The sequence below is a fragment of the Microtus oregoni genome, unplaced genomic scaffold (genome assembly GCF_018167655.1).
Source record: "Microtus oregoni isolate MIOR12 unplaced genomic scaffold, Mior012 000021F_ref0000039, whole genome shotgun sequence".
Taxonomy (NCBI): Eukaryota; Metazoa; Chordata; class Mammalia; order Rodentia; family Cricetidae; genus Microtus; species Microtus oregoni.
Window position 1 is genome coordinate 8,130,841 of NW_024543080.1, and position 25,571 is coordinate 8,156,411.

Here is a 25,571-nt window from a genome sequence, read left to right on the forward strand (position 1 = left end):
TGCATGCACGCGCGCGTGCGCGCTCGCGCGCGCACACACACACACACACACACACACACACACACGAATGGAAGAAACCCAGCAATATGTCAGTACAAATAAGTCTTTAGATTTCACAAGTTTGAGAAATACACATGTGAATACATTGCCTTTTCAACAGATGGTAATTATAAATCCAGTTTCAGTTTTAAGTTGGAAAACGTCCTTGAGGTGTTTGATGGTTATCCTTAGATATTCTGAAGATCATTATGACAGCTGCCAACTTAGTGTTTATGATTTTGAAGTCGAGAGGAATACGTTTTTATAATACTTCATTCACTTAATGACCTTTGTGCCTCCTTATTTCACCATTGCAACTTCCATGAAGGCAGCGACAAATAGTTTACATTGGCTTAGAAATCTGAAAAGGAACTGAAGTGTGTGTGTGTATTCTTTTTTTTCTATCCCTCCCTTTCTTTTTCTCCCTCTCTCCCCATCTTCTCATCCTTCCCTTTCCCTTCTTCTTTCACTCCTCTCTTACTTTATTTGGTGCTTTTAAGATTTCATATTCTCACAAGTGAAAATAGTATCTGTAAATATTATATTAATTTATTTAAGACATATTGTGCCTGAGTGTTCAGCAGTGAAGCAACTATGAACAAGGATTTAACTACTATATCTTTCATGAAATATTGATTAAAATGCTTTGGAAATTCTGAAAATTATTTACAATGGTACCAAATGAGGTAAAAATTACTGTCAGTTGAATCACTGTTTAGCTGCAGATAGACATTTCTATCATTAGGAAGGAAGCTTGATGATGAAGGAAGCATGATAATAGGAACCTGCCCCCAGCAGAACAGTGGGCACATGATAGTTATACAACAAGGTTGGCTTTTGTTTGTTTTAATGAGTGAATGAAGACATAATAATACAATGATATTGGAGGGTTGTGAAGGATACAGATGAACTGGCTGCTTTAAAGGGGACAGTCTTGGTGTGTTGACCTTTTGTGACTGAGGAGAATTAGTAGGCAAAGATCTGTGGGAGTGTAAGTGGTGGAAATGACTTCCTGTGCCCCTGCTCTCAAGCTGAGTGAGTTACTAGGCATATTAACTGAAGAAGGTATAATTACAGAGAAGGATACAGATGCATGCTGGTACATTCTTCCCTTCCCCCTCCTGCTCGCCACCCTCCTTTCCTTTCTCTGACAAATTACTTTTGTATCAACTATCATTTAAAGAATTTCTTTATGTCATAAATGAAAGCATAAAAGGTCGCATATATAAATGGGCAAATGTTGAAACTAATATTTCATAGAGAAGATATACAAACTATCAGTAAAATCCTGAACCATGTTCCATTTACATGATGGGACGATACTCAGCAGTGAGAAGTAACTACTGATCTACCACACAGGGCGGAGACTGTCAAAACCAGTGCAGATAAAATGTCTGCATATGCTATGGTTTGATTTATATGACGTACTAAAAATAGACAAAATAATCTATGGTATTAGAAACTTGGGAAATAGATCCTTGGTCGAGGGAGAAATTGATTTGAACATGCTAAAAGTACTTGTGTATCATCAAACTGTATTTCATAAATATTTATATTTATGAAAAATCTCTTCTCTGAACTCCTAAGATATATGCATCACTTTATAGAATGCTAATATTTTAAGTTAAAAACACAAATGCCATTTTCCTAGAATTTTAGTTAAAGTCGAAATCTAAATTGGGAAGTTTTCCTTCTCTTTGAGACTCAGTGAAATTCTTTTGTTCTTGATTGTCTATGAAGACTCCCCCCGAGCTCTAGTCATTTGCATCCGATCACCTTGTGTAGCTTTTTGGCTGCACTGTGCTGTATCTAGTCTGTCCTGTGAGAAGCATAAGTATGTCCAAAAGGAACATATTTTCGTGTGCTTGCCTGCGGAGGTTGCTTGAGCTAATGCAGAAGGTGGGATTGGACATCTGATGGAGGCAGGTGCAGAGAGACATGCCAAGCCAACTTCTTGGAAGAGTGACTTGGCAGGAAGTCAGCGGTTTGGGACTCAGAGAACATCATCTGTGGAGCTAAAATGCTCAGATTGCATCTTTCAAGAAAGAAACCCATGGCATTTTCAAGGAGTGAAGTGACTTCAAGAATTTCACTGCCTGGGTGAGGAGCAAGCTAAGCTTTTGATGAACTGGTGTGACGTGGGAGTGGTGCCTCTCCTATAAATCAACCGTCCCAATTGCCATTTAGGGATAAGACTCTATCAGACTTTGCTGTGTAATTATGAGGCAGATCATTCTTTCTCATTTGCAGTATGTTTGAAAAACACCATGAAATTCAGCTTTCATTTGCTTGGTTTGGCTCCTTCTTTATTATTGTTCCATAATTTTCCATCTATACAGTAACAAGTAGCCTTTATCAAAATTGAGAAGCTTATAATATTTATAAAAACATTTCATTATACATCATTTAGCATTGTTTGAAGTAGCGAAAACTGTTCAATGTTAATCTGTATTCTGAAATTGCATTGGTGCTACTGGGCATATTCTTTTCATATTCACAAATGCTTTTTTTTAGTGAGGTTGAAGGCAATTGAAGAATAAAACCAAGAACTGGGGAGATGACTTAGTGGGATAATTGCTTACCGTGCCAGTATGAGCTCATGAGTTTGATTCCAGCACTTATAGAAGGACCAAGATGGTACAACACATACCCGTAAACCCAGAGCTGAAGAGATGGAGACAGAGGACCCCTGGGGCTTGTCAGCCAGCCAGTCTAGCAGAATTGGCTGGGTCCAGGTACAGTGAGAGACCTTGTTTCAAGCAGTAAACTGGAGAACAATTGAGGGAGACACCTGACAGAAACCTTTGACCTATACAACACAACACACACACACACACACACACACACACACACACATGTAAAAATATAACCAAAACAGGAAAGCTGCAATATGAGAGCCACATTTTTTTTCTCATAGGGATTGTTGCTTTTGGAAATATATTTTAAGGTTTCGGCAAACATCTTTGCAGAAAGTGATTTATTTAAACAATATTACTATGCCAAGGTAAAGATCATGCTGGTAACATAGCAACTGTAGGGACACATTTAATTTTGTGAGAAAGATGGTAAGAAAAATGTTTTGAACCTGAAATGTATGTCTGTTGCCAACTCAATAGTGTTGAGTATGTTATACAAAGGAAAACCATTGGTTACAGTGGTGATTTCTTAATACAATTAAATCTAAATATAATATTTTTAACTCTAGGAATTATTAAAAGATTAGACTTGTCATTGTTGCACACATGTAAATTCACATGTATACACACAGGTAACATTTACGAAGCAGATCATCTCAAAGAAGGGAAAATTGTGGAAACAGATGACCGCGTTACCTGACTAATGACTTAGTCATACCTACTTTCGTTTGAAAGGAACTAAAGTGATGGCGAAACGTGTGGTTTGGCACTTGAATATCAAAAAGCAGAGTTAATATACTTTATTCAGTAAGGTTTTTGAATAGCGTGTTATTTTGCAGGAAACTAAATAGTGTTAGTTGTTGCACAAGACAATGAATTACTGTAAGAGTAAGCCTTTGATTGTACTTCGTGAAAAAATACTCTATGAAATTCCATGTATTACTTTTCTTTTAAAAATAATATGCTTCAACAGCTACTTATTAAGTTACATTGGCTTAACCCCAAGGTCCCAAACCACAAAACATTAAATATAGCTTAATTTTGGCTTTGCCCAATATAACATCAAGCTTTTACCTTGGGACCTTAGACGTGTACTGCTGAGGTCCTGTTGATTTCAGACCAGTCTACTGCTATTGAATATTCTGTAACTGGAACACAGTTACAAGAGCTAGGGCACCTTGAGGTTCTAGAAGGCATGAATGTTGTTAGTCGACATTTGGGTGTTTAATCAGCTGATCTTTTTATCATGATTTTAGTACTGTGATTCTTATAATGGAATGCAGAGAGGACAATCAGTTCTTTGCAGTTGCCTTGGGCTTTCCTGGAGCTTTTGGCATTCACAGTAGGCCAGTCCCAGACCAACCTGAGAGATGGGGTATCCTGTGTCACCAGGAAACTTTTATTATCTGTTTCCCTTAACAGTGTTGGTGTCATTTCTACTGTTAGCATGCCATAGTTGTTATTATTAACGAATATTGAGATATTATATATCACCACCCAGTGGTTGGGAGACTAGAAAAGATTCCTATTTTCTTCCCTTCTAGGTTGCATTGTTATTAATGAAGAAGCCACAGGTCTTTACAGAGTTGACCTCTTACTGGTAGTGTTTTCTTGTCATGGCCAGAAGGATTGGTTCGTAGTGGGCCAGTGTGGATTCCTGCCTGTGACCTTTGGAACTGGTGGTATTGTTGACCACACAGCTCCTGCACAAAATCTTCTGCATGAGCCCCTCAACCTACTCATTTATTTGAGAGTAAATTGTAGTGCAAATTACAAAATACTTTTCAATTGAGGGTAAGAACCTGTAACTCGTGGGCCTCATGCATCCAAGAATTGCGGCCCAACACATATTTAGATGATGCCATGTCTGCATCACAATGTCTAGAAGTTAGATTCTCCTGTATGATATAAAGTCCATGGATAGAAACTTGCTCTCTGATCATTTTTGTGCTTCATTAAAGTGTTGTAGAGTTTCTTTGAGAATATTTTAGGTCGTTGGTTGGTAAATCTTTAATGGTAGATTTGGTGGCATAAATGATATTCATGCTGATTTTTAACTAAGACTAATTTTCGTTCTGAAGGCTTGCCTTTCCTGATGAGATTTAGTGAAAAGTTAGCGTTGCTTATGAAACACTTATGTCAGACTTACTTTATGTCCATATTGAAGAATGTTTCCTAATGTGATAGTCTGGGAAAACTTACTATTGGAGACAATTCATCTATTTATTCTGTATTGTCTAGCAGCTCTTCACTATCACATACTGTCTGGAAGAACTGCCAGTTGGGAGCTCCTTTCTTCTGAGAAGGCAGAGAAACTCAGGATGGAGTTTATATAACTACCTGTAGAATAAACAGAAAGCACAGATTTCTGTCTGAATTGTCAAATGCACTTTGTGTGTGTGCATATGTATGTATATGTGTGTGTTTAAAATGCAGTTTTGTAAGAGCATGTCTGTCATTAAAAATCAAGAAATACAATAAATATAACAGTTATTTTGAATGTGATGGACAAAACCCACTTAAAAAACCTGAGAAGGCTTAAAAACAGTTATTTTGAGTTCCATTGATCCTCACTTTTAGTGGGTTCCACATTTTAAATGTGTTTGAGCTTTATCTGTACCCCCCTGGATGAGTGAATGAATGCCCATGGACTTTAATAGTCACACCAAACTACACAATTTTAAATCACATATCTATTTCTTATCAGAGGTCAAACAAAGTGGTGACCCGCTTGGTCTCTTTGTGCTCTCTCATGTGTAATAATCATCTTCCAGAAGCCTGTTCAGTGAAAGACTTTTTTTTTTTTTTTTTAGATTTTTGGATTCTGTTGGTGATTGGCCTATTTAAATGGCCCCTGTGGGTGTTGCTCAAGTGCTCTCTAGTGTCCTTAAATGAGAAAACACGCACGTTATAGAAGCTCCACGCAGGCTTGACTTACATGATTAGGCTTGGCCTTTAAAACAAGCAACCTTTAAATTTGCGAACTTAAACCACGGTCAGATACTGATGTGCTGAAACTGATTTGACCCAAGTCTCGAGGAACCAAACCCTGTATTTCCTCCAGGAGCAATGGTCATCTTTATTAGTTGCTTTTAGTACTTAAGTATTATCATTGCTTAAGTTTCTAAAATCCATTAGTTCATTTCCTTTGTATCTTTTTGATTGCATGTGTGCATGAGTGTGTGTGTGTACACGTGTGTGTTTACCCCAAGTGCACATGTGGAGGTCAGATGCCCATTTCACATGCCAAGACAAGGTCTCTCTATTCTTTGCAGTGGTGTACGTTAAGCTAGCTGTCTTGAGAGCTTCTGGGATTCTCTTGTTCGGCCACACACCTCCTTATAAGAGCACTGAGATTACAGAGGCAGGTACCACACTTAGGAATTCAGACACAGATATTGACATATGTGGGTAATGTTCTCTTGAGGACCAGAACTGATGGGATGAATACACATATGAAAAGAGAAGTCATTAAACTGGCTTGCATGGTATAATTTAAGTATTCCAGCAATGGCTGTCTCACATGGGAGAGGCGAAGAACCTGGTAGGTTTACATTGCAGGAGCTGTCTCCATGGTCTCAGGTGGAGATGCCGAGGCTGTACTTCACTGGGTGTGCTGCCCTGGTATGAGAAGCCGCTGCATTCCTTGGGAATTTGTTAGAACCGTTTAATCTCCGAGCTGGGGACATGGCTCAGTAAGTAAGAGCACTTGGTATGAAAGCAGGAAAGTCTGACTTCAAGCCCAGTTCCCTTGGGAAAGCCAGGTCTGGCCCAGTGTGCCTTTGGGTAGTGTGTAGGGAAGCAGAGACAGATGGGCCCTAGATGCTCACTGCCTAGTCAGAGTAGCCTAAACAAAGAGATGACTATTTAGTGAGAGTCTGTCTCAGAAGATAGTGTGGAGAGTGAGAGGGAAGGGGACAGATATTCCCCTTAGGCTTCTGCGGATGTGTGTGTATATCCAGCACATATACCACATACCCAATTTCTTCATTAAGAATAAGTGTGGAAACTTAGGCCAGAAGTCAAAATTTGTACCCAGACAAGAGCTCTGAGTGATGAATTTACATTTGAAGAACACTCGCTGAGCCAATGTTGACCCCATGGTGTGGGATTTCCCTGATCTGTGCAACAGCAGAAGGAAAATAGCAAGCTTCATGAGACGTTCATATGATCTAGAATGATTTGTTTACAAATGCAACATCCATACTGTCAAATATGCCTGCCACTATTTTACTTCTGTTGTTGACTGTCATCTAGCTTCTCTTTCTAGGAGCAGTGACTATGGCCCTGATATGTTCCCACAGGGACTACAGATAGAGTTCAACCCTAGGCTTCATAATTACTCATCATGAGTATCCATGATTCATGAAGGTTTGGAATGGGTAACAAGAGTGTGGACATAGTACAGTATCTATATGTATTAAAATCTCCTAATGAAGCTCACTTGATATATTTAATATATGCTAATAAAGTCTTACAATGGTCATATGTGTATTAATGTTATTTTAAATAGCTTCTGAAATAAATGTCTAGGTTATTTTATGTTTTAAGTTTTCTTTATTTTAATAGTTAAAATGTGTAAAGCTTTGTGTTTCCTATAACAGTTGTTGGTAGACATTTTCTCACTGCATAAAAATAGGATTATTAGCCCAGCAGTGGTAGCGCATGCCTTTAATGCCATCACTCAGAAGGCAGAAGCAGGCAGATTTCTATGAGTTAGAGGCCAACCTGGTCTACAGAGCGAGTTCCAGGACAGGCAGAGCAGCACAGAGAAAACCTTGTCTTGAAAAGAAATGATTATTAATTTTTTGAAACTATTAATTTAAGACACTGTGAGTCATTCTATAAGCTTAAGCCCCTCAGAAATACATGTAGTATTTATTATCTATTTAACAGATCGCTATTACACATCTAAGTACCACCTTGACTTTAATTCGTAGATTCGATTTCTTCACATTTCCTTTAAGAAGTCACCTTCAAATTTGTTTTTGTATTTTTGGGGGTGGCAGGAATGGAACATGAGAGGCAGTCCCTCTACCACTGAGAGGTCCCCTGGCCCCAGATTTAGGAGAGTATACAGCTAAGGTTCATTTTGACTGGCATCTGATTTTTGAGCAGCTTTTTCTCAAGCTGTAATTTTCAGACCACTGGTGCTTGCAGCATGCGGAGGGCTGGTTAAAATTGCAGATGTCTGATGCCCAGCCCAGCCCTTCTGAATCAGACTCTGGAGTTTGGAACATGGAAATGTCTCTGAGGTTGGAACCTAAATTCTTTGGCATGCTAGCATTTGTGACCTACTTTAGGAGTTAATTATATTAGTCTTATAGTCATATTTCAGTTATTTATTATGGGAGTAAGTGGATCTTGGGATATTGGCAGGGGGCAGTTTTTCAAATGCATGTCTTTCCTAGGATCTTTCATGCTGGAATATAATTTAAATAACAGAGTAATTGAATTGGAAGCTATTTTTGCGATTACCTAGTCAAATCCTCGTGATTTTTTTTTCAGATCATGAAACAGCCAAAAGGGGTTTAAATGACTTTGAAAGTTATATTTTTGTAGAAAAGCTGTATCCAGAACCCAGTTTGTAGGTCGACTGCCCTAAGGCTCTTGCACCCCCCTCCAAATACACCCATTGAGACACAGTCTCACTGTGTAGCCCTGGCTTGTCTGGAACCCTCTATGTAGATCAAGCTGATGTGAAACTCAGAGGGATCCTCCTGCCTCTGCCTCCTGAGTCCTGGGACTAATCTATGTGCCACCACACCTGGCTTCTAAAACGGGCAATTAGATATGCTTATTTCAAAATACCAGGAAATGTTGATCATTCAATCACAATGGGCCTTGATGGCTTGTTGAACTGGCTATATTCATAAAATTTATATATATGGGACTTTAATAAATGAATTTTTTATGTCCTTAAAAACTAAGAGTTCAGGAGAATAGCTTTTCAGAAAAAAAAAACCACATTCATTCTCCATATGGAAGGGGTCATACTTTTCTTTAAGCGTCCTATATCCTAAATGTTGTCAATATTAAATATTTATGAAAAACATTTTACTAAATTTTTTTTGTACTTTCTGAAATGAATATAAGCAAAGCCTGCTACAGCCCTCTCGTAAGTCAGATCCCTTCACACCCCTCTTCCATGCCTTTGCTACTCATGGCTCTCTGGAACTGTGCAGTCATGGCAGGTGCCAGCGTACGCCAGTGAGTGTAATTCATTCCAACATTTAGTTACAAGACTGACTTTTAAAGGTCGTAATTCACTACAGATACCACACAATTTGCTTTTTAACTTTATTTCCTTCCACCATATTAAAAGCGATTATCTGTGCTTCCACATGTTGGGGTTTTACTTTTCTTTATGTTTATTTCCTATATAATCTTAGGTGAGAGCAGTTACGGGGTTTGTTCGTGCAACAGAAGCCGGAGGTTCTCTTTATGGGTCAACTCTCTCCCTCCTATGCTTATGCGTCATTTTGCTGACCTGAATTCTGAATGTAGAGTCTGGTTGGTTGCTGCCCTTACATCTACCACCACCACCTCCTCTCCTTCCCTCCACCCCACCACTTCCTCCTCTTCCTCCCCTTCCTCTCTTTCCTGTCTTATGGTGTTTTCTAGCTTTAAGCTGCAGGTTGGTTCCCTTGGCACATCTCTATGTGTGAGCTACGGTGGTAGAGCCCTGGCTGATGTTCCTTAGGACCTCATTTGGCATGGGATAGAAAAGGGCTTCTTAGTTCCTGCCATAGCTAGACGCCCTGTTGCGGCTGTCTGCGTTTGCCAGCAGCAGAGGCTTGGCAAGAGCATCTGACAAAGAGCGTGAGACTATAGCAGTACTTCTCCCTCTCTGATGTCACCAAATAAGGTCCTCGTCTATTTTCAGTTCTGTTAGAATGGGAGATGGTGGTAACAAACAAGGAGTGGCGGGTGTGAGAGCGGAGTGGGAAAATACAACCGACCTCTCAAGAGCTCTTGGAGTTGCTTCTGTTAACACCTCGTCACCAGTCAGGACTCCCGCCCACTGGTCTCACACAGGACACAGCTGGACTGTTTTCAGCCTTTGCACCGTGGTGCTTTGTGACAGCAGCAATCTGTTCTCAGCCACCTACATCAATGGTTAGGAAGACTCAAATGCGAAGCAAGTACAGTGGACAACTGATTCGATGCTGTGGTTCCTGTGCCTCTCTTTGTCTTTACAAAGAGGTAAGAGGCCTGCTTGACGAACATTGGCTCCTTCCCATGACTAGAGAGGTTGTGGTTTGTAGTTGGGTGTATTCTTTCTTAACATAGGTGAAGCCTTCTTTGTCATAGAATCAAATACTCAGTAACATCTTACGTATTTTACAACTATTGACATATGTACATTAAGAAGTAAAAAAAAACAGTATTTATTGTTATAGACTCATATTTTACTACCAATTATAAACTGATAATTTGTATCATCAACTTTTTAGGAATACTTATATATCTTTGAAATATCAGATAATGCTAAATATTGTTAGGATATTTAATCATATATTTATACATTTTTAGAAAATTAGCATTCTCCTTTTAGGTGAACTAGTTATGTCTGGTTTTCAGCTTGAAAATATATATATAGATTCAGTTAATAAATAACTGTAGATGAAAGTTTCCTACCCTGTCCTGCAGCCATTCAGTCCCAAATAAACACACAGAGACTTGAATTAATTATAAACTGTTCAGCCTATTGTTCAGGCTTATTAGTAACTAGCTCTTACAACTTAAGTTAACCATCCATAATTCTTATCTACATTTAGCTATGTGGCTTGATACCATTCTTAGTAAGGCATTATCTTGCTTCTTCTCCATCTGACTTGTGATTGTGTCTCTGCCTTTCCTTTTCTCAGAATTCTCCTATTCTGGTCACCCTGTCTATACTTCCTGTCTGGCTATTGGCTATTTGGCATTAAACCAATACAAGTGACAAATCTTTACAGAGTACAAGAAAATTACCCCTCAGCAAATGACCACCATACCAAGAAAAAGAACATGAAGTTTACACACAGCCACATAAGACAATGAAAATAAAACGGGGGAACTATCTGGTATAAGGAATAGAACCAACCAGAAAAGGCCAAGGGACCACAGAAGAGGGAAACAGAAGAGGAGTATGAATTAGAATAAAGGAAAATGAACATGTGTGTACAAACTGTCATAATGAAACCCCTGCTAACTTGAATAATTAGGGAAAAAAAGAGAAAAAGAAAAAAAAAGGAAGAGAAGGTAATTGATATCTAAGAACAAGTCCATCCCATGGGATTCAAGCTGGGACTGCTGAGAGATAATGTTTTGTACACTGTAAAGATCTGTCACTCTTAGTAAGAGTGCTGATTGGCCAGTGGCCAGGCAGGAAGTACAGGTGAGGTGACCAGACTAGGAGAACTCTGGGAAGAGGAAAGAGTCAGTTACCAGCCAGATGCAGAGGAAGCAAGATGAGAATGCTTCATTGAGAAAAGGTATCAAGCTACATGGCTAAACATAGATAGGAATTATGGGTCAATTTAAGTTGTAAGGGCTGGTTAATAATAAGCCTGAGAAAATAGGCCAAACAGTTTGTAATCAATATAAACCTCTGTGTGTTTATTTGGGACTGAATGGCTGTGGGACTGGGTGGGACAGAAACTTCTGTCTACACTGGTACCTCAAGAAGGATACGGAGTTGCTTCTGAGTTTTCTTGCAGGTGATGTTAGTTACATAAAATACAGAGTTTATAAGGGGAAAGCAAGCCAGTTTGTCAAGAGAAGAAAATTTTGTGTTACCACCATCTGGCTGAGCCTCCCACTTCCTGTTCTCACATAGCAAACAGTATGACAAGGCAGAGATCTTAGTACTCAACACACTGTTATTATTGTGACTGACTTCTCAGGACTTTTAAAACATAATATCCTTTCTTATTGTTAGTGTGTGAATAATGTGGTTGAGTGAAAACAGGCCAAGCTGGGTTCAGTGTAACTGTGGTGGGAAAGGTCTGGTGGTGGAGATAAGGGAAGCTGAGCAGTGAAGCCGGCTGACAGAAAGCCCTTCATCCTTCAATAACTCTCCATGGACTTTCATTTCCAGTGGCTTATATTTTGATGAGAATTAGCTGGAGGTTGTGCTCTCTAATTAAGAAACTGAAATGGTGATCTCTGGTGTCACCGATCACTAGACTCTTTTGTTTTAGCAATTAATTGCATCGTGGGTTGAGATGGTATCTTTTTTATTTTTTTAAGTCCTGTTCCCTCCTGTTGTAAAAGGAATTTTGCAAATATGCTTTCAAATATCTTATAAATTTGAAAAGGAACTTCAAAATTTTTAGATGCTGAAAAAGTAAAAGACAGCATCCCAATATTTACTTTTTAACTCTCTCTCTCTCTCTCTCTCTCTCTCTGTGTGTGTGTGTGTGTGTGTGTGTGTGTGTGTGTGTGTGTGTGTCTAGAATGGATGGGTGGGTGCCAGTGCACACATGTGTGTCAGTGGAGCCCAGGAAAATGTCAGGTCCTTTGTTATACGCATTGTGAGTTATAGGCATTGTGAGCTACCCAACATGGGTGCTGGTCCTCTAGAAGACAAGAAAAAATTCCTAACTATGGAGCCATCTTTTCAGTCTCTCCAGGCCCAAGGGCAGCATTTGGAAACATCACTTTTGGATAAAACACCAATTGACCAGATAGAAACCGGTCACTGCATCATATTTATATCTGTGCTTAGGTGACATTATCCTTTATTTCTTAGTGTCTAGGCTCAAGTAACTGCAATACAAGGTAATGATTTCCACAGAAATATACAAGAAAGGCTGAGAAATCAAAACGAGTCCTAAGCACCTGTCTCTCTGGCATGAAGGAAGTTTTTTTACTGCTATGACCCAGGAGATATGTCAATCCCTCTAGTACCTCCTTACCAATCTGAGAGTGTCTCCAAGCCAAACTTCTTTAAGTGGAGATCTGCTTTGGGGTCACAGACAACCTTCAAAGCAATGCTATGTACTTTCTATCCAGCCACATTGCTATCTTCTGTATGGATTAGGGGATGCCATTGAAATGTCTCTTGGAATTCAGGAGATCTTTAGAAGATTTCATCATAAAATAATTTCTGTACATTGTACTGCTAAAACAGGAACCAGATAAGGTGTTTGCTTGCACATTGTGGTAACTGGAGATAGAACACAGGGACATAGTTAAACCTGTGCTGTGTCTTCATGTAGCTTTTGTGAGCAAAAATGCTGCTGTTGTACCCTAGTTCCAATGACAGCCTGACCCCTCCCTCTATACGCTGTAACATACCTTTCCATGGTCTAGTCTAGGCATTCAGATCCTGCCTCTGCCTTCAGCACTCTCGTAGTTTATTGCTGTGTGCAATTTGGCACACATGTTATTTTGTTTCCACAGCAGTCATATTGCATTCAGAAAATGCTTCACGGAATGCCCTGATAACCTTCATGGCTCCACTTTCCTGCTTTAACAGAACAAAAAAGTGACACTCATATATCCAATTAAAACAGGAATTTCCCCCATGACAAGAGGTTTTGTAAAATATCTGACAAGGAATTTCTGAGGAGAGATTAGTAATTTTTGATAGAACTTTGCAAACTGTCTTTTAGACTACCTTTCACCATAAATCAAGCTAAGTACAAATTAATATTTGTTTGGTGACTGGCTTTTATTATTGTGACCTATAAAAACAGCATTTTATACTTCTTGTATAACTTTATAGTTTGTCAAATGCGTTCATAGACATTCTCTCACCCGAAACTCCCTGTCCCCCACACCCACCATCACACTATAACTGGGTGAGGAAACTATCTAATCTAGTACATTAGAGCTGGGTGTCAGCTGAGGCTGTGAGGACTCCACCGCGCGAGGGATGCATGTGGCCCTGGTGATGACTGTATCTGTCCTAGGAGGTCCTCTGACTCAGTCCTGGATTTTGGGCAGCATGTGAACTGAGTGATGTAGTTAGTTGGAAGAGTTGACCAGATGTGAAGGGATAGCAGACTTTTTATTATCAATGATCGTGTTATGAATATTCCCTCCAAAGTGCTGTTAAAGTACCTATGTGAGAATTAAAACAAAATAAAATCTTTGTTTAGTACTAGTTAAAGTATAACAAACACTATTTTTTTTTCTTTTAAAAAAAATCAGCGCTAATGTTTAAAACTAGCTTGAGAAACATGGCAAACATTTTCTGTTTTGTTGTATGGACTGAGATGGCAAATATGGACTTCTTTGGAAAAGGAGTAATTTCTAAATTATTTTAGTATATAAGTAGCATTAATGGTGAATTAAAATGATTGTTTAAGTGGAATCCCTCAGGAGCATATATAATCTTATGTATGGCATCTCAAAAATATCTAGGTTATAATTTGCAAGTTTCTGTCAGGATCATGAGAATTAGTAGTAATTAGGATGTTACCCACAGTCTAGAGCTTTAAAATGTTATACACATTGGGTTTTCCTCTTGGATGTCTTAAGTATATCCTGTGCAAATGAAACCAGGGAACAAGGACAAGAGTATGAGTTAAGTAATGTTAAGGTTTGACAACTCATGGCCTCTGGGCTTCCAAAAATGTTTTTGGGTGCATGGTTGTGTAAATAAATATGTTACTGCATAAAAGGGGCCGCAGTGCTCAATTATCAGTGTTGGTGATTTTTCCACTGTTAAGTATGCATGGGCAAGTTTTTTTTTTCTTTCTGAAAATACAGGCAGTTTTAAATAGTCCCTCTAGTTTGGGTCACCACTGAAGGAGGAAAATCAATACAGTGTGGTGGGAAGATGTGTATCAGAATTCACCTACAATAGCTAAGAATATTCTAGACCTGAAAATACATGCTGTTTTGTGGTCCCCTGTCTCTGTAGCTCTTTGTAGCGTCTTTCCAGCCCCAGCCACTCTAGCTAAACAGAACGGCTCGTCTAGTTTGGTTCTCACAGGCTCCATTCTTTGCACACTGCAGCCTCTTCTTCAGGGGCCAGAGCCCTATTTTCAGCTTCTCCTCTTCTCTTTCTTGTTAACACTTTTTAACTTTTCTTCCAAGATGTTTGGTTCTATTTGTGTTAATGTTTTCTTCCAAATATTAGTCACCTACTTTAAGCCAGGCTTTGTTCTGTACCCTCAGTTATGATAAACAGTAAATGTGGCAAAGTCTGTGTCCACTTGGGACTTGGTGTTCCAAAGTCTGACAGTCATCTCTGCTGGAGAAAAGGGCTGGAGAGCCAATGGGGGCTAATTTACGTCTGCTGGGGGTACTGCCAGTGAGTCGAGAACCCTGGTAGCTGGGCCAGGCAGAACGAAACCCAGAATGCCAATCCTTACATATGGGCCATTTCCAGAGTTTAGGCTTGAGGAATTTTTCTTCATGCTACTTTGAGGTTCTAAGGGATTTTTCTAACCATTTTCTAACCTTTTTTCTTTCTCCTTTTCTTTTTTCTCTTTCTTCTCTTTCTTTTTTTCCTTCTTTCTCTTTTTCTCTTTCATCCTTCCTTTCTTCCTTCTTTCCTTCCTTTCTTTTTCTTTTGGGCTTAAATGCATTTCCAAACTTTCCTTGTCCATTTTTCATCAGATTTAATTTCTGTGTGTGAGAAGATAAATCTGAAATGGAGCATGTATGTGGTTTGGGTTATATTTCTGAAAAACAGTCTTGAATTCCTCCACTAAATATTGTGAAGTACCACCAGAACCTCAGGGGAATACTGTGGAAACAACTTTCCCTACCTTTCAGGCAGCCCTACCAAATCCATCCTCATGCCGGGGTTTCAGGTATGTATTGCTCTTCTAAACTTGATTTTCTATTTCTCTGAATGAAGACATAAATTTCTTAGTTGCTCAACTTCAAGATTTGGGAGTAATCATAGGCTATACTTTTATTCTCATTTTTGTTTTTTTTTTTTTCATTCAAATAACGTATGGATGATATAGTTTGAGCCAAGCACTGTGTGGGCTTGTGAAATACACAGTGAGCAAACCAGACTGAAAGCAACTCCTGGTTAGCGAGAGATGGGAATAGAGAGGGGCGAGAAGTGGGACCACGATAACTCACAAGCGATGAACGTGCTGAACACTTAAGTCTATGTGGAATGCTCAAAGCCAACAGTGGTGCGGGGATAGAGACACTGGCTGCTGAGTGCAAGAGCAGGTGGGTAGCTAGACGGTGCTGACTTGAGAGGGCACACTCAAGAACTTCAAGCTGGAGCACATGGGGAATTCTAGTGAGGCAAGATTCCATGTAAAGAACTAATAGTATGACCTTAAAGAGAGATTGTGCCCACCTGTAGTATTCTGGGATTGACAGGGAGTCTTTGAGGTTGGAGTGGAGCCCCTAGGGCAGAGTAAGAAAATAGGGCCTGTGACAAGACAGAATCAGGAGAGTAGAAGGGCCAAGATCAAAGAAGGAATTGGAGTAACTGTGGTTATTTATCTGAAAAAGAGATATGTCGCCTCTACTACCTTTTTCTGTGCCTCTAGGTTCCAGGTCTTCCATCTTTTGAAAATTGCCACAATTTTCTAAAACTTCTATATATGTGTTGTTTAAGTTTGCATGTCCACCTGATTGAATAACAATTGCCCAGGAGATTAGTAAAGAACACCTCTGGGTAGTCTGTGTGGACAGTTTAAATAGCAGTTGGATCATGAGGGTTTTAACTTACTGAATACTTTAATCCATTGGTGATTTGGAAGTCTGACTAGACCCCTGGCAGATGGCATCACTGTGGCAGGTGGGGTGTCCTGGGAGGAAGCAGGTAGCAGAGCATGTCCTTGGAGCTGTATCTTGACTTTCCCCATCCCTGTTGCCTCTTCTCTTCTGTGAGCAAAGAGTCTCTCTCACAACATACTCCCACCACCATAATGGTTCACGAAAGCACAAACGGACAGCAATTATGGACTGACTCCTCTAAAACTATCAGTCAAGACAAATATCCTCCCCTTTAAGTTATTCTTGTGGACATTTGGTTGCAACATACAAGAATAACTTTGACATCAATGACATATGCCTTCGTTTCTATAGTTCACTCCTAGAGTTGTTCACCGCAAAACTGAATACAAAATGTGTGCCAGTGCTTCAGGTTTAGCATTATTCATAATAACCAGAACCTGGAAACAACCTAGATGCCCCTCAACCGAAGAATGGAAGAAGAAAGTGGGTACATTTACATATCGGAGTATTACTCAGCTATAAAAAACAATGACATTAAGCAAATGAATGGAACTAGACATAACGCAGACCCAGAAAGATAAACATGGTATATACTCACTCATAAGTGGATATTAGGTATAAACTAAAAAGATAAGTAGGCAAGAATCCACAGCCCCGGAACAGCTAAGTAACAAGGAAGGCCCTCAGAGGAATGCATGCATTGCCCTGGAAAACAGAAGAGATATCCTGGGTAAACTAGGAGTGGGGTGGGGTGGGGTAGGGTGGGTGTTGAGGGATCAGGTTGGGCAGGTTGGGGATGGGACACAAGGGGAGATTATTGAGAGAGGTGTCTTGTTAAGGGTCAGAATTTCGGGGTTAGGGAGAAACCGGTGCCAGGGAAACCCCCAGAAATCCACAAGATGACCCCAGCTAAGACTCCTACTAATCGTGGAGAGGGTGCCTGAAGAAAGCAATGCGATCAGATTGGTGACCACCCTAATTATCATCAGAGAGCCTTCATCCAGTAACTGATAAAGCAGATGCAAAGATCCAGTGCCAAACACTGGGCCAAGCTCTGGGCCAAGCTCTGAAAGACATATTGAACAGAGCAAAGAGGGATTTTAGGAGCCAGGGGCATCAAGGTCATAATGAGAGACATCTGACCTGAGCTCATGGGAGCTCACGGACTCTGGACTAACAGCTAGGGAGCATGCATGGGGTCTACTTAGGCCCTCTGCATATGTGTGGCAATTGTGTAGCTTGGTCTGTTTATGGGGCTCCTAGAAGTGGGATCAGGACTTATCCCTGGTACTTGAGCTGGCTTTTAGAAACCTATTCCCCTTGTTGGATTGCCTTGTCCATACTTGGTGCAGGGGGAGGAGCTTTGTCCTACCTCAACTTGATGTGTCTTGCTTTGTTGACACCCCTGGGAGGCCTGACCCTTTCTGAAGGAGAGACAGAGGAAGAGTGGATGGGGAGGGAGTACATTGTAGGGGAGAGGAGGGATGGAACAGGATGACTGGAGGAAGGGGAAATTGTGGTTGGTATGTAAAACAAATGGAAAAAAATTAATTAATAAAAAAGAAAGGCAGTCAAAAAATAGGTTAATTAAGATAGACGTGTCTGCCCTGGGGGCTGACAAGCTTGTGGAGGAGAAAGAATAATAAACACTCCCATGTAGGTAAGCGCAACCCTGATAATTTGTAATCAGAGCTATAAGAGAAGAGCACACAAGCAACACATTGCTCTGGGTCTGAACGCTTGGCCTGAATGGAGCACCAAACTTCTGTGGGATGAAGGTATAAGAAAGTCACTTAAAGAAGGTAGCATTTTTTTCTGATGAGGCATAGAGAATATAAAATCTCTAGAGTAGGCTTTCTAAGCAGAGCAGCATTTCCTCTGTGACTGGAGCCTGAAGATAAGAGTGGTTTCTTGAGGGAAGTCTACAGAACCATGGGAAGCAGGACCCTGGGGCTGTGGCAGTGAGTGTCATTTTAAGTGCCAGGGGAAGCATTGGAAATGTAAGCAAAGGAGCGACATTAGTTCATTTGAGGTGGCCACTTCCATCTGCTCATCAAAAGCTGTCTCTGCTCCCTGGGCTGAATGCCAGGTTATGTTTTCTCCCTCTTCACAGTTGGCGCTGATCCAGGTAACTCTGTCCTGCCTGTGGATTACAGGTGACTAGTGTGACAGTCAGGCTCCTGATGGTCCCCCATGTGGAGTTCCCCAGAGTTTTCCACTGCTGATTGGGCAGACTTACAGTGGGTCAGAGCTACCACCAGTCTAGGCTCTAGTGTGTCTCTGTGGTACTCTATATGACTCTATGGTACATACATCCCTTCTAAAAGGCAACCACTGCCATAAAGAAACCCTGGTCTTTTGAGCCTTTCCATGGTTAGGCCATTCCTTGTTTGTCCAAATGAACATGGTTATTATTTTGAAAGCAATTTTGCCTGCTGTGTTATATGAAATGGAGATGCTGTAAATAACAGTAGTGGCCAAATTGAAGGTTCATTGTGATGTGTGTTAGGGTGATTTCCACAGAAATAGATATTAGATAATTTGGATTAAAAAGTCATTAGTCTCTGATATTACCTGGAGAAACATTCTCACAGCAAACTCCATGATCTTTTAACTCTTAGAATCTTTCTCCCCCCTCTTGAACCTTAGGTGTGGTAATGTTTTGTACATATATCCATTGGGATTTGGGCTCCACAACTCTGCATTTTGGTTGGTTGTGTCTTTGTGCAATTGTTTCAGTCTGTTGCAAGGAAAAATCTCCTCGATGAATGATGAGGATTATGTATATGTGGTGTGTGTGTGTGTGTGTGTGTGTGTGTGTGTGTGTGTATATAACAAGTAATGAAAAAGGGCCATAAATTTGAAAGCTAGCAAGGAGGGGCATATGGATGGGTGTGTAGGGACAAAAGGGAAGGGGAAAATGATGTAATTCTATTATGATCTTGAAAATAAAAGAAACTAAAAAAAAGTTAGCCTGCAAAGTGGTTTTGCTGTGTCCAGTGAGATGATGAAAGGGGCGGTGTGCTGATTTTGACTCCATGCTCATCAACCATGTTGCTGCACCTTTTGTAACAAACCTCATTGACCCTTGTAGGCCTCTGTGTTCTGTTTTGCTAGACTAAATCAACCAGAGGGTAGACGAATCATATCTTCAGCAATTAATTTTTCTGTGGGTTTTTAAAATAGTACTTAAGGTAATATTTTATTTAAGGCTCACATTTCCTGCCCATCAATACTAAAGTTCTTGTGTGCTAGTATTTGTTCTGTTATTAAGATGCTATACCAAATCCCTAAGGTTCAAGCCTTTATACAGGTATGGGGTTTATTTAGCTCATGATTCTGGTGGCTAGGATCTAGTCCAAACAACAGGATCATCATGAAAGAGGAGAAAACTGGGAGATGGGTTGGAAACTTAAAGCTGTCTTGCCTTCATAGCAGCTATGGTTACTGGCAGTGGGCCTGCGCAAGACAGCCTATCGCCCTTAAATAGCCAACTGGGAATGTCTCCCTCATCTCTGTTTCCCTTTGGAATTATTGGCCTCTGATGGTTCTGGAGGAAATACAATCGTTGTTTTCAGTTGTGTATTCACTTAGGCACCCAATGGATAGATAGATGGTCCTGGTTAGATTCACTGGGCCTCAAAAAGAAAAAAAAAGAAAAAGCAATACAAGAATGTGGGACTTTTGGGGGTGCAATCCAGGTAGAAGGGAGATGAGAGAAGTTGATATTTTGTTGTTGTTCTTGTTTTGAGACAGGGTCTATGTAGCCCTGACTATCCTAGAATTCACTATGTAGATCAGGCTGCTAACTGCAGATGACGTTAACGACAAAAATTGGACATTTTAGCCAAGGATGTGCATTCATTCTCCAGATTCACAAATACTGGAAGTATGGGAGTTTTACCAGAGCCAGTTAAAGATAAAGCTGGCCTCTATGATGGAGCCCACATCTCTCATACTGTAAGATCCATGTGAAGATGAAAAATGGGTTGCCCAAGTAATATAGTGTACTCCATAATAGATTCACGATAATTGTTATGAGAAATCAGTAATATTGTTGAGTTCCTGTGTCTAATAAGATTCTTTTGCTAAGAAGACACCATGTAGAATATACCCTTTTGTACTCCAATGAAACAAGTGTGTCATGTAATTTAATCTTATGCTGCATAAGCTTGGTATTTTCTTCGACATTTGGACTTTTTATTTCTACCGTATGGTTTTTAGAAAAGTTTTAGTGTGTGTATATGTGTGTGTGTGTGTGTGTGTGTACGCATGTATGTGCGTGCAGGCACGCACATGCTCCTGAAGATGAGGAAAGGGCTTTTGACCCACTGGAAATGGAATTACAAGGGGTTGTGAACCACCATGGAGGAGCTGAGTCCACAGCTGGCACCCTGCTAGGGTCAGTAACCGATCTTAATTGCTGAGCCTCTCCAGCCCTCATATGAATTTTTTATGTTATATTATGGATTACTGATATACAAGAATGATGTGACTGCTTTAAATTTATAATCAAATGAAGGGAGAAAAAATGTTTTCATGATTTGCATTCTCATCATTTAAAAGGGTGTACTTGTGAGTTGAAAATGATCTTTCTTTTTAAAATGAGCATATTTTATGCTCTCTTTAGGCTGGAATGATAAAAAGTGATAACGAAGAGTATTTCATTGAACCCTTGGAAAGGGGCAAGCAGATGGAGGAAGAAAAAGGAAGAATTCACGTGGTCTACAAGAGATCTGCAGTGGAGCAGCCTTCTAGAGATGTGTCTGAAGACTTCTACTACAGGGGTAGGCATCTTAACAAGGTTTAATAATTAAATACAGATTTAAGGGATGATTAGAAAACCTTACATCAGTCAAGAGAAATTGATTGCCATATGCTCTTGTGAAATGTCAGAGCTGAATAGGAATTTCTATTGTAACAAGGTCAGATTTTCATTTCACATGTTGGCTGTATTCTGTGCCAGTGAGTCATTACATGCAGGAATACTTTTCATGATTCCTTTTAAAAGTTGTCCACTAAAACTATGGTCTTTTAGCCCATCTTAAAGTTTGCAATTATTTATTCTTTACAGAAATATTTCAATTTGCACTATTTGTGTCATTGCTGAAGTTCATAAGTAAAATGTATTAATACAGTGAAGTTATGTTCTAAGACCAAACTGATAGCTGCTTGACTTGGAAGTCTATTTGACACAACACAAATGAACAAACAAACGAATAAATAATCTTTTCTGGTTTGGTAGAGAAATAAGTTAAATTCTTCTGCAGAATTTATTTTCAAATAGATTGGAAATCTAAACCTTATGGCCCCTGAAGTTTTTCTGATTTTGTTGATGTAATGAAACCTGAACATAGGTTTCATTTATATCTGCAAATGAGAGCAGACCCTCCAATCTGGACCTGGTTACTCTCCTCCAAGCTAGACCTGATCACTTCCTTCCAAGCTGGACTTCATCACTCTCTTTCAATCTGAACCCCGTCACTCCCTTCCAAGATGAATCCCATCACGCTTTCCAAGCTGGACCTCACCACTCCCTTCCAGTTCTCCATGGCACCAATTTCTGTAAATGTTAGTCCCAGTGCCTTTCATTGGTATAATGTTTACAGGAGGGAAATCTTACTAATGCTTTAATAAGAAAATTTCAGGATCTGTTGTGTTTAGTAGAATCGAAGCGGACTGAGGGTGGCTCCTGCATGCAACACTTACCCAAGCATTCACGAAACCCTGGGTTTGTTTCCCAGAAACACACCACACACGGGGGCGGGGGGGGGATAAGTTGTTTCTGGCAGTAATTGGAAGTATTAGTCCTGGCAGCAGCAGCAGCACACCCAGATTATGTTAAAGTTTACAACAAAACACACATTGGAGGCTGACTTCCTGAATCATGACCAGAAGCTTGCCCTATAGTGAAAATAGACCATGGGCTAAGGTGACCCACTCAAGAGAGGGCTGCAGGGGCCATGGGAGGAGGTAAAACAGTTTGTTTCTTCTCTCTCAGTTAACTCAGTACCTGTACCAGAATGTCCCAAGATAAAGCTTAACATGAAATCAATGCATTTTATTTTCATATTTATGGTGCTCTGATGTAGTTACTGGTGATATCAGCTGATCTGTTCTTAAGTATATCTAACTATTTGTGTCAGAAATTTAACTTTCTTCCCTAGGACAAGAAGAGTTCAGATTCACAAATTTAAACACCAGATTATAGCTTTTCAATTCTCTTCTTGTCAAGTGACTAGAGGGGTCAGTATTTCTTATAGGTGAAATGTAGTCTGAGTATACATTAGGAATGTGTTTTTATGACATATACCATTTAAAATGTACTAAGTTAGAAAGGTATACTGTCCATATATCTTTACTTGCAAGTGTTCATTGCAAAGAGTCATTGGTCTGGTTCAGGGCCTCTTGTTTCTACTACACTATAGATTCTGGGCTCTCTCTGGAACTCCTCTTGGTTATTTTGTTGTTGTCCTGTGTTGCACAGATCCTGCAGCTTAGGGTCTGTGGTTAGGTCCCTTCACATGCAGCAAATCATAGATGGGGTGGATGTTGGGCAGGCCAAGTCATAACCCTGGTTCTGGGCCTGGGTATCTTCAGGGTTAGTCTGCCTGCCAGTTCTCCCCTAACCTTACCACCAGAGCGAGTTCCCCAGCATTGCCCTGGTTAATCTAGCATTGCCCTGGCTAGGAGCTTAGCTTTTTAATTACAGATTACAAATGAGATCTCCAAGTCTGTGGAACTGGCACATGAAGACATAAATTCAGATTTCCACTACCCAAATAAAAACTGAGCATGGTGGTATGTGCTTATAACCCTATGCTGGTAAAATGGAGACAGGTGGATCTTGAACACTCACCAGCTTGCCTGCCCAGCCAAAATGGTCAGCTCCAGGTTCAATGAAAAACCCTATGTCAAAAATGAAGGTGGATAGTATTAGAGGAAGATATCCAAAGCTGAGCCCTGGCCCCACGCACAGGCAAGCATCACTTCCCCCCACAACCTCTCGACACAAGCACAATTTGAGACCTTCAGGACTATAACTTTGTCATTGTGAGTTATGGTTAGTGAAGAGTTGGCAGTTTGGGTAAAATATAGCTCTTTCTGTCCCTGTCAGGGGGTGTACTGTCCTTCTAGTTAGCAATAAACAAGAACTTGGCACACTTGTGATAGAGACGCTTCTCTATGTCATCATGACCCTCTGTGTCATCACGTGGGGAAGTTTGGTTTGCTTCTCTCTAATCATGGCTAAAAGACTGGAAAACCACCCTTTTTTGGCATCTCTAGTCTGTACAAAAGGATTTTCTGTCTTCTCTTTATGGAATTGATAATTATATATAAATTCAAAATTAACCCCCTACTATTCAGTCATTTGTCTAAACTCAGATTTAAAACACACACACACACACACACACACACACACCCCTGACCATCCCTAAAGACTGCTCACACTGTCATCATCAGAGATTTACTTCAGGCAGTCTATGGGGGATGGGTTTGCTTGCATGGCATCATTCAGCTTTTCATATTTTGTATTGAGTCTCTAGGCCCTTAGGCTTCTCTCCTCACATTACAAGCTATTCATTCACTGGTAGCTCTGTGTTAGAGTAATTTTTGTAATTACTTCCTACCAGTGGGAAGCAAGGACTCGTAAGCCTTTATCTCCTAGCTTCCTTTCAGAGTTTTTCATTTTTCTACAGGAACCGAAGTGCTTGCGTCGCTGGTGTGGTTGTCATGGTGCCCTGAAGGAGTGTCTTTGTCGCAGGTGGGAAACATGGAGTAGTCAGAAATGATTTAGGAGTTGCTCCTGGTTACTGGGGAGTGAAACTACAGAAGAAGCAGGAGTAATGGAAAGACTTAGCCTTGGTGATGCTAGGGACTGGGTAGATGCCGAGTCCTCTTTGAATTTAGGCATGTGAATAGGTACCCTAACCTTTTGCTTTGGGAGAGTCTCATGACCTGTACATGGATCAAAGAGAATCTTTGATGGGCTTTGTAAAAGGAAAATATGAAATGATAGAAATTCATTTTAGCAGATAATTTTATTAGTAAATGATGCATGGAAGATATTACTGTAATATGAGGATATGCCATTGAGCAAGCATTCCTTTCAATAGTGTTAGATTATAAATTTTCACAGCTAGTTTATAATCTAAACTGAGATCATTTATTCAGCTACTTCTATTGAATTCATATGAAAATGCTAGTTGCGTATGTGGGATTTCTTTAGTATATTTCAGTCTGTTTATAATAATTACAGAGAGAATGAATTTGGTATGGAGATTGTCTTATTCCATGAAGTAATTAGAAAGTAGAGTGAAGCAATAGTGAAAGCAATAGTAAAGGGATTTAAACATGCAAAACATGAACAATAATAATTGGTTTTAAATATTTAACTGCTAAGTTGTGAGTGTTAACAATATACTTGCTATGTTTTCCAAGTTTGGTCTCACTTTCAGAACTCCTGTGTGCTTTTTCCATGTACCATGTTTTTTTTTTTTTTTTTGTCTTTGTGCTGAATGATCCCCTTATAAGATACGTGGTTCTTAAAAACATATTTATTTATTTTTGAAAATTACTGTTTTCTTGGTGTTTCATACTGTTTGATATCTGTACTTATAAAATGCCATCAAACAGGCTTCTAGTGACAACAACTTGGAATATTAGACTTTAGATTAATCTCTTAAACCCTTAATCTATTAATTCCCAATTTTGGATGACATGTAGGCAAAGCCAGCATGGGGTTTTGATGGTGTTGTCTGTTGTCCTTCCTCTTCTCATCTAACGGGCAACCTTCATGGAAGTCACTGTCAGTATTATTGATTGGCTTCTAAGAAGTAGAGTTCAGTTAAGCAGGTTGGAAAAAAAAAATATGTTGCTCTGGGCTCTTGTCAATGTCCCTTTGTCTTTTGTAACTACCCAGCATTTGAGAGAAGCACGAGTTTGGTTCAGGTAGTGTTGTCATGATCTTTGTTTCCTGGACCACGTTCCATCCCTTACCAGCATCTTTCCTTAAATTAATGGAGAAATATTCTGTAAGACTGTTGTCAGTTCAGACTTAGACCAATAGGCATGCCTGGTATATATGAAGATTATATTTATACTCTTGTAATTTGAGTCATGGATATTATACAAAATATAACAGTGACTATTTTGATTCTTTTTTATTAAAATTTCCATATTTCATGAGTTCTAAAAATCTTTCTTAGTTATTGTTCAGCTCACCATGGTGTGCACAAGACT

The 25,571-nt window shown here is 39.8% G+C and overlaps 1 protein-coding gene across 2 annotated transcripts in view; it reads left to right on the top strand.

Annotated features, from left to right (window-relative positions):
* Positions 1-25,571, top strand: part of Adamts3 (ADAM metallopeptidase with thrombospondin type 1 motif 3) — a 205,247-nt gene that overhangs the window by 82,740 nt on the left and 96,936 nt on the right. Inside the window, exons 1-2 of one of the 2 annotated variants that reach the window (XM_041671599.1) lie at positions 9,805-9,881; positions 20,959-21,115. In XM_041671599.1, coding sequence (XP_041527533.1) covers positions 9,810-9,881; positions 20,959-21,115 — 229 coding nt within the window. In that variant the 5' untranslated portion in view covers positions 9,805-9,809. Of the gene's footprint in view, positions 1-9,804; positions 9,882-20,958; positions 21,116-25,571 lie in introns of those variants that run through there. The other variant, XM_041671598.1, reaches the window with a different exon arrangement.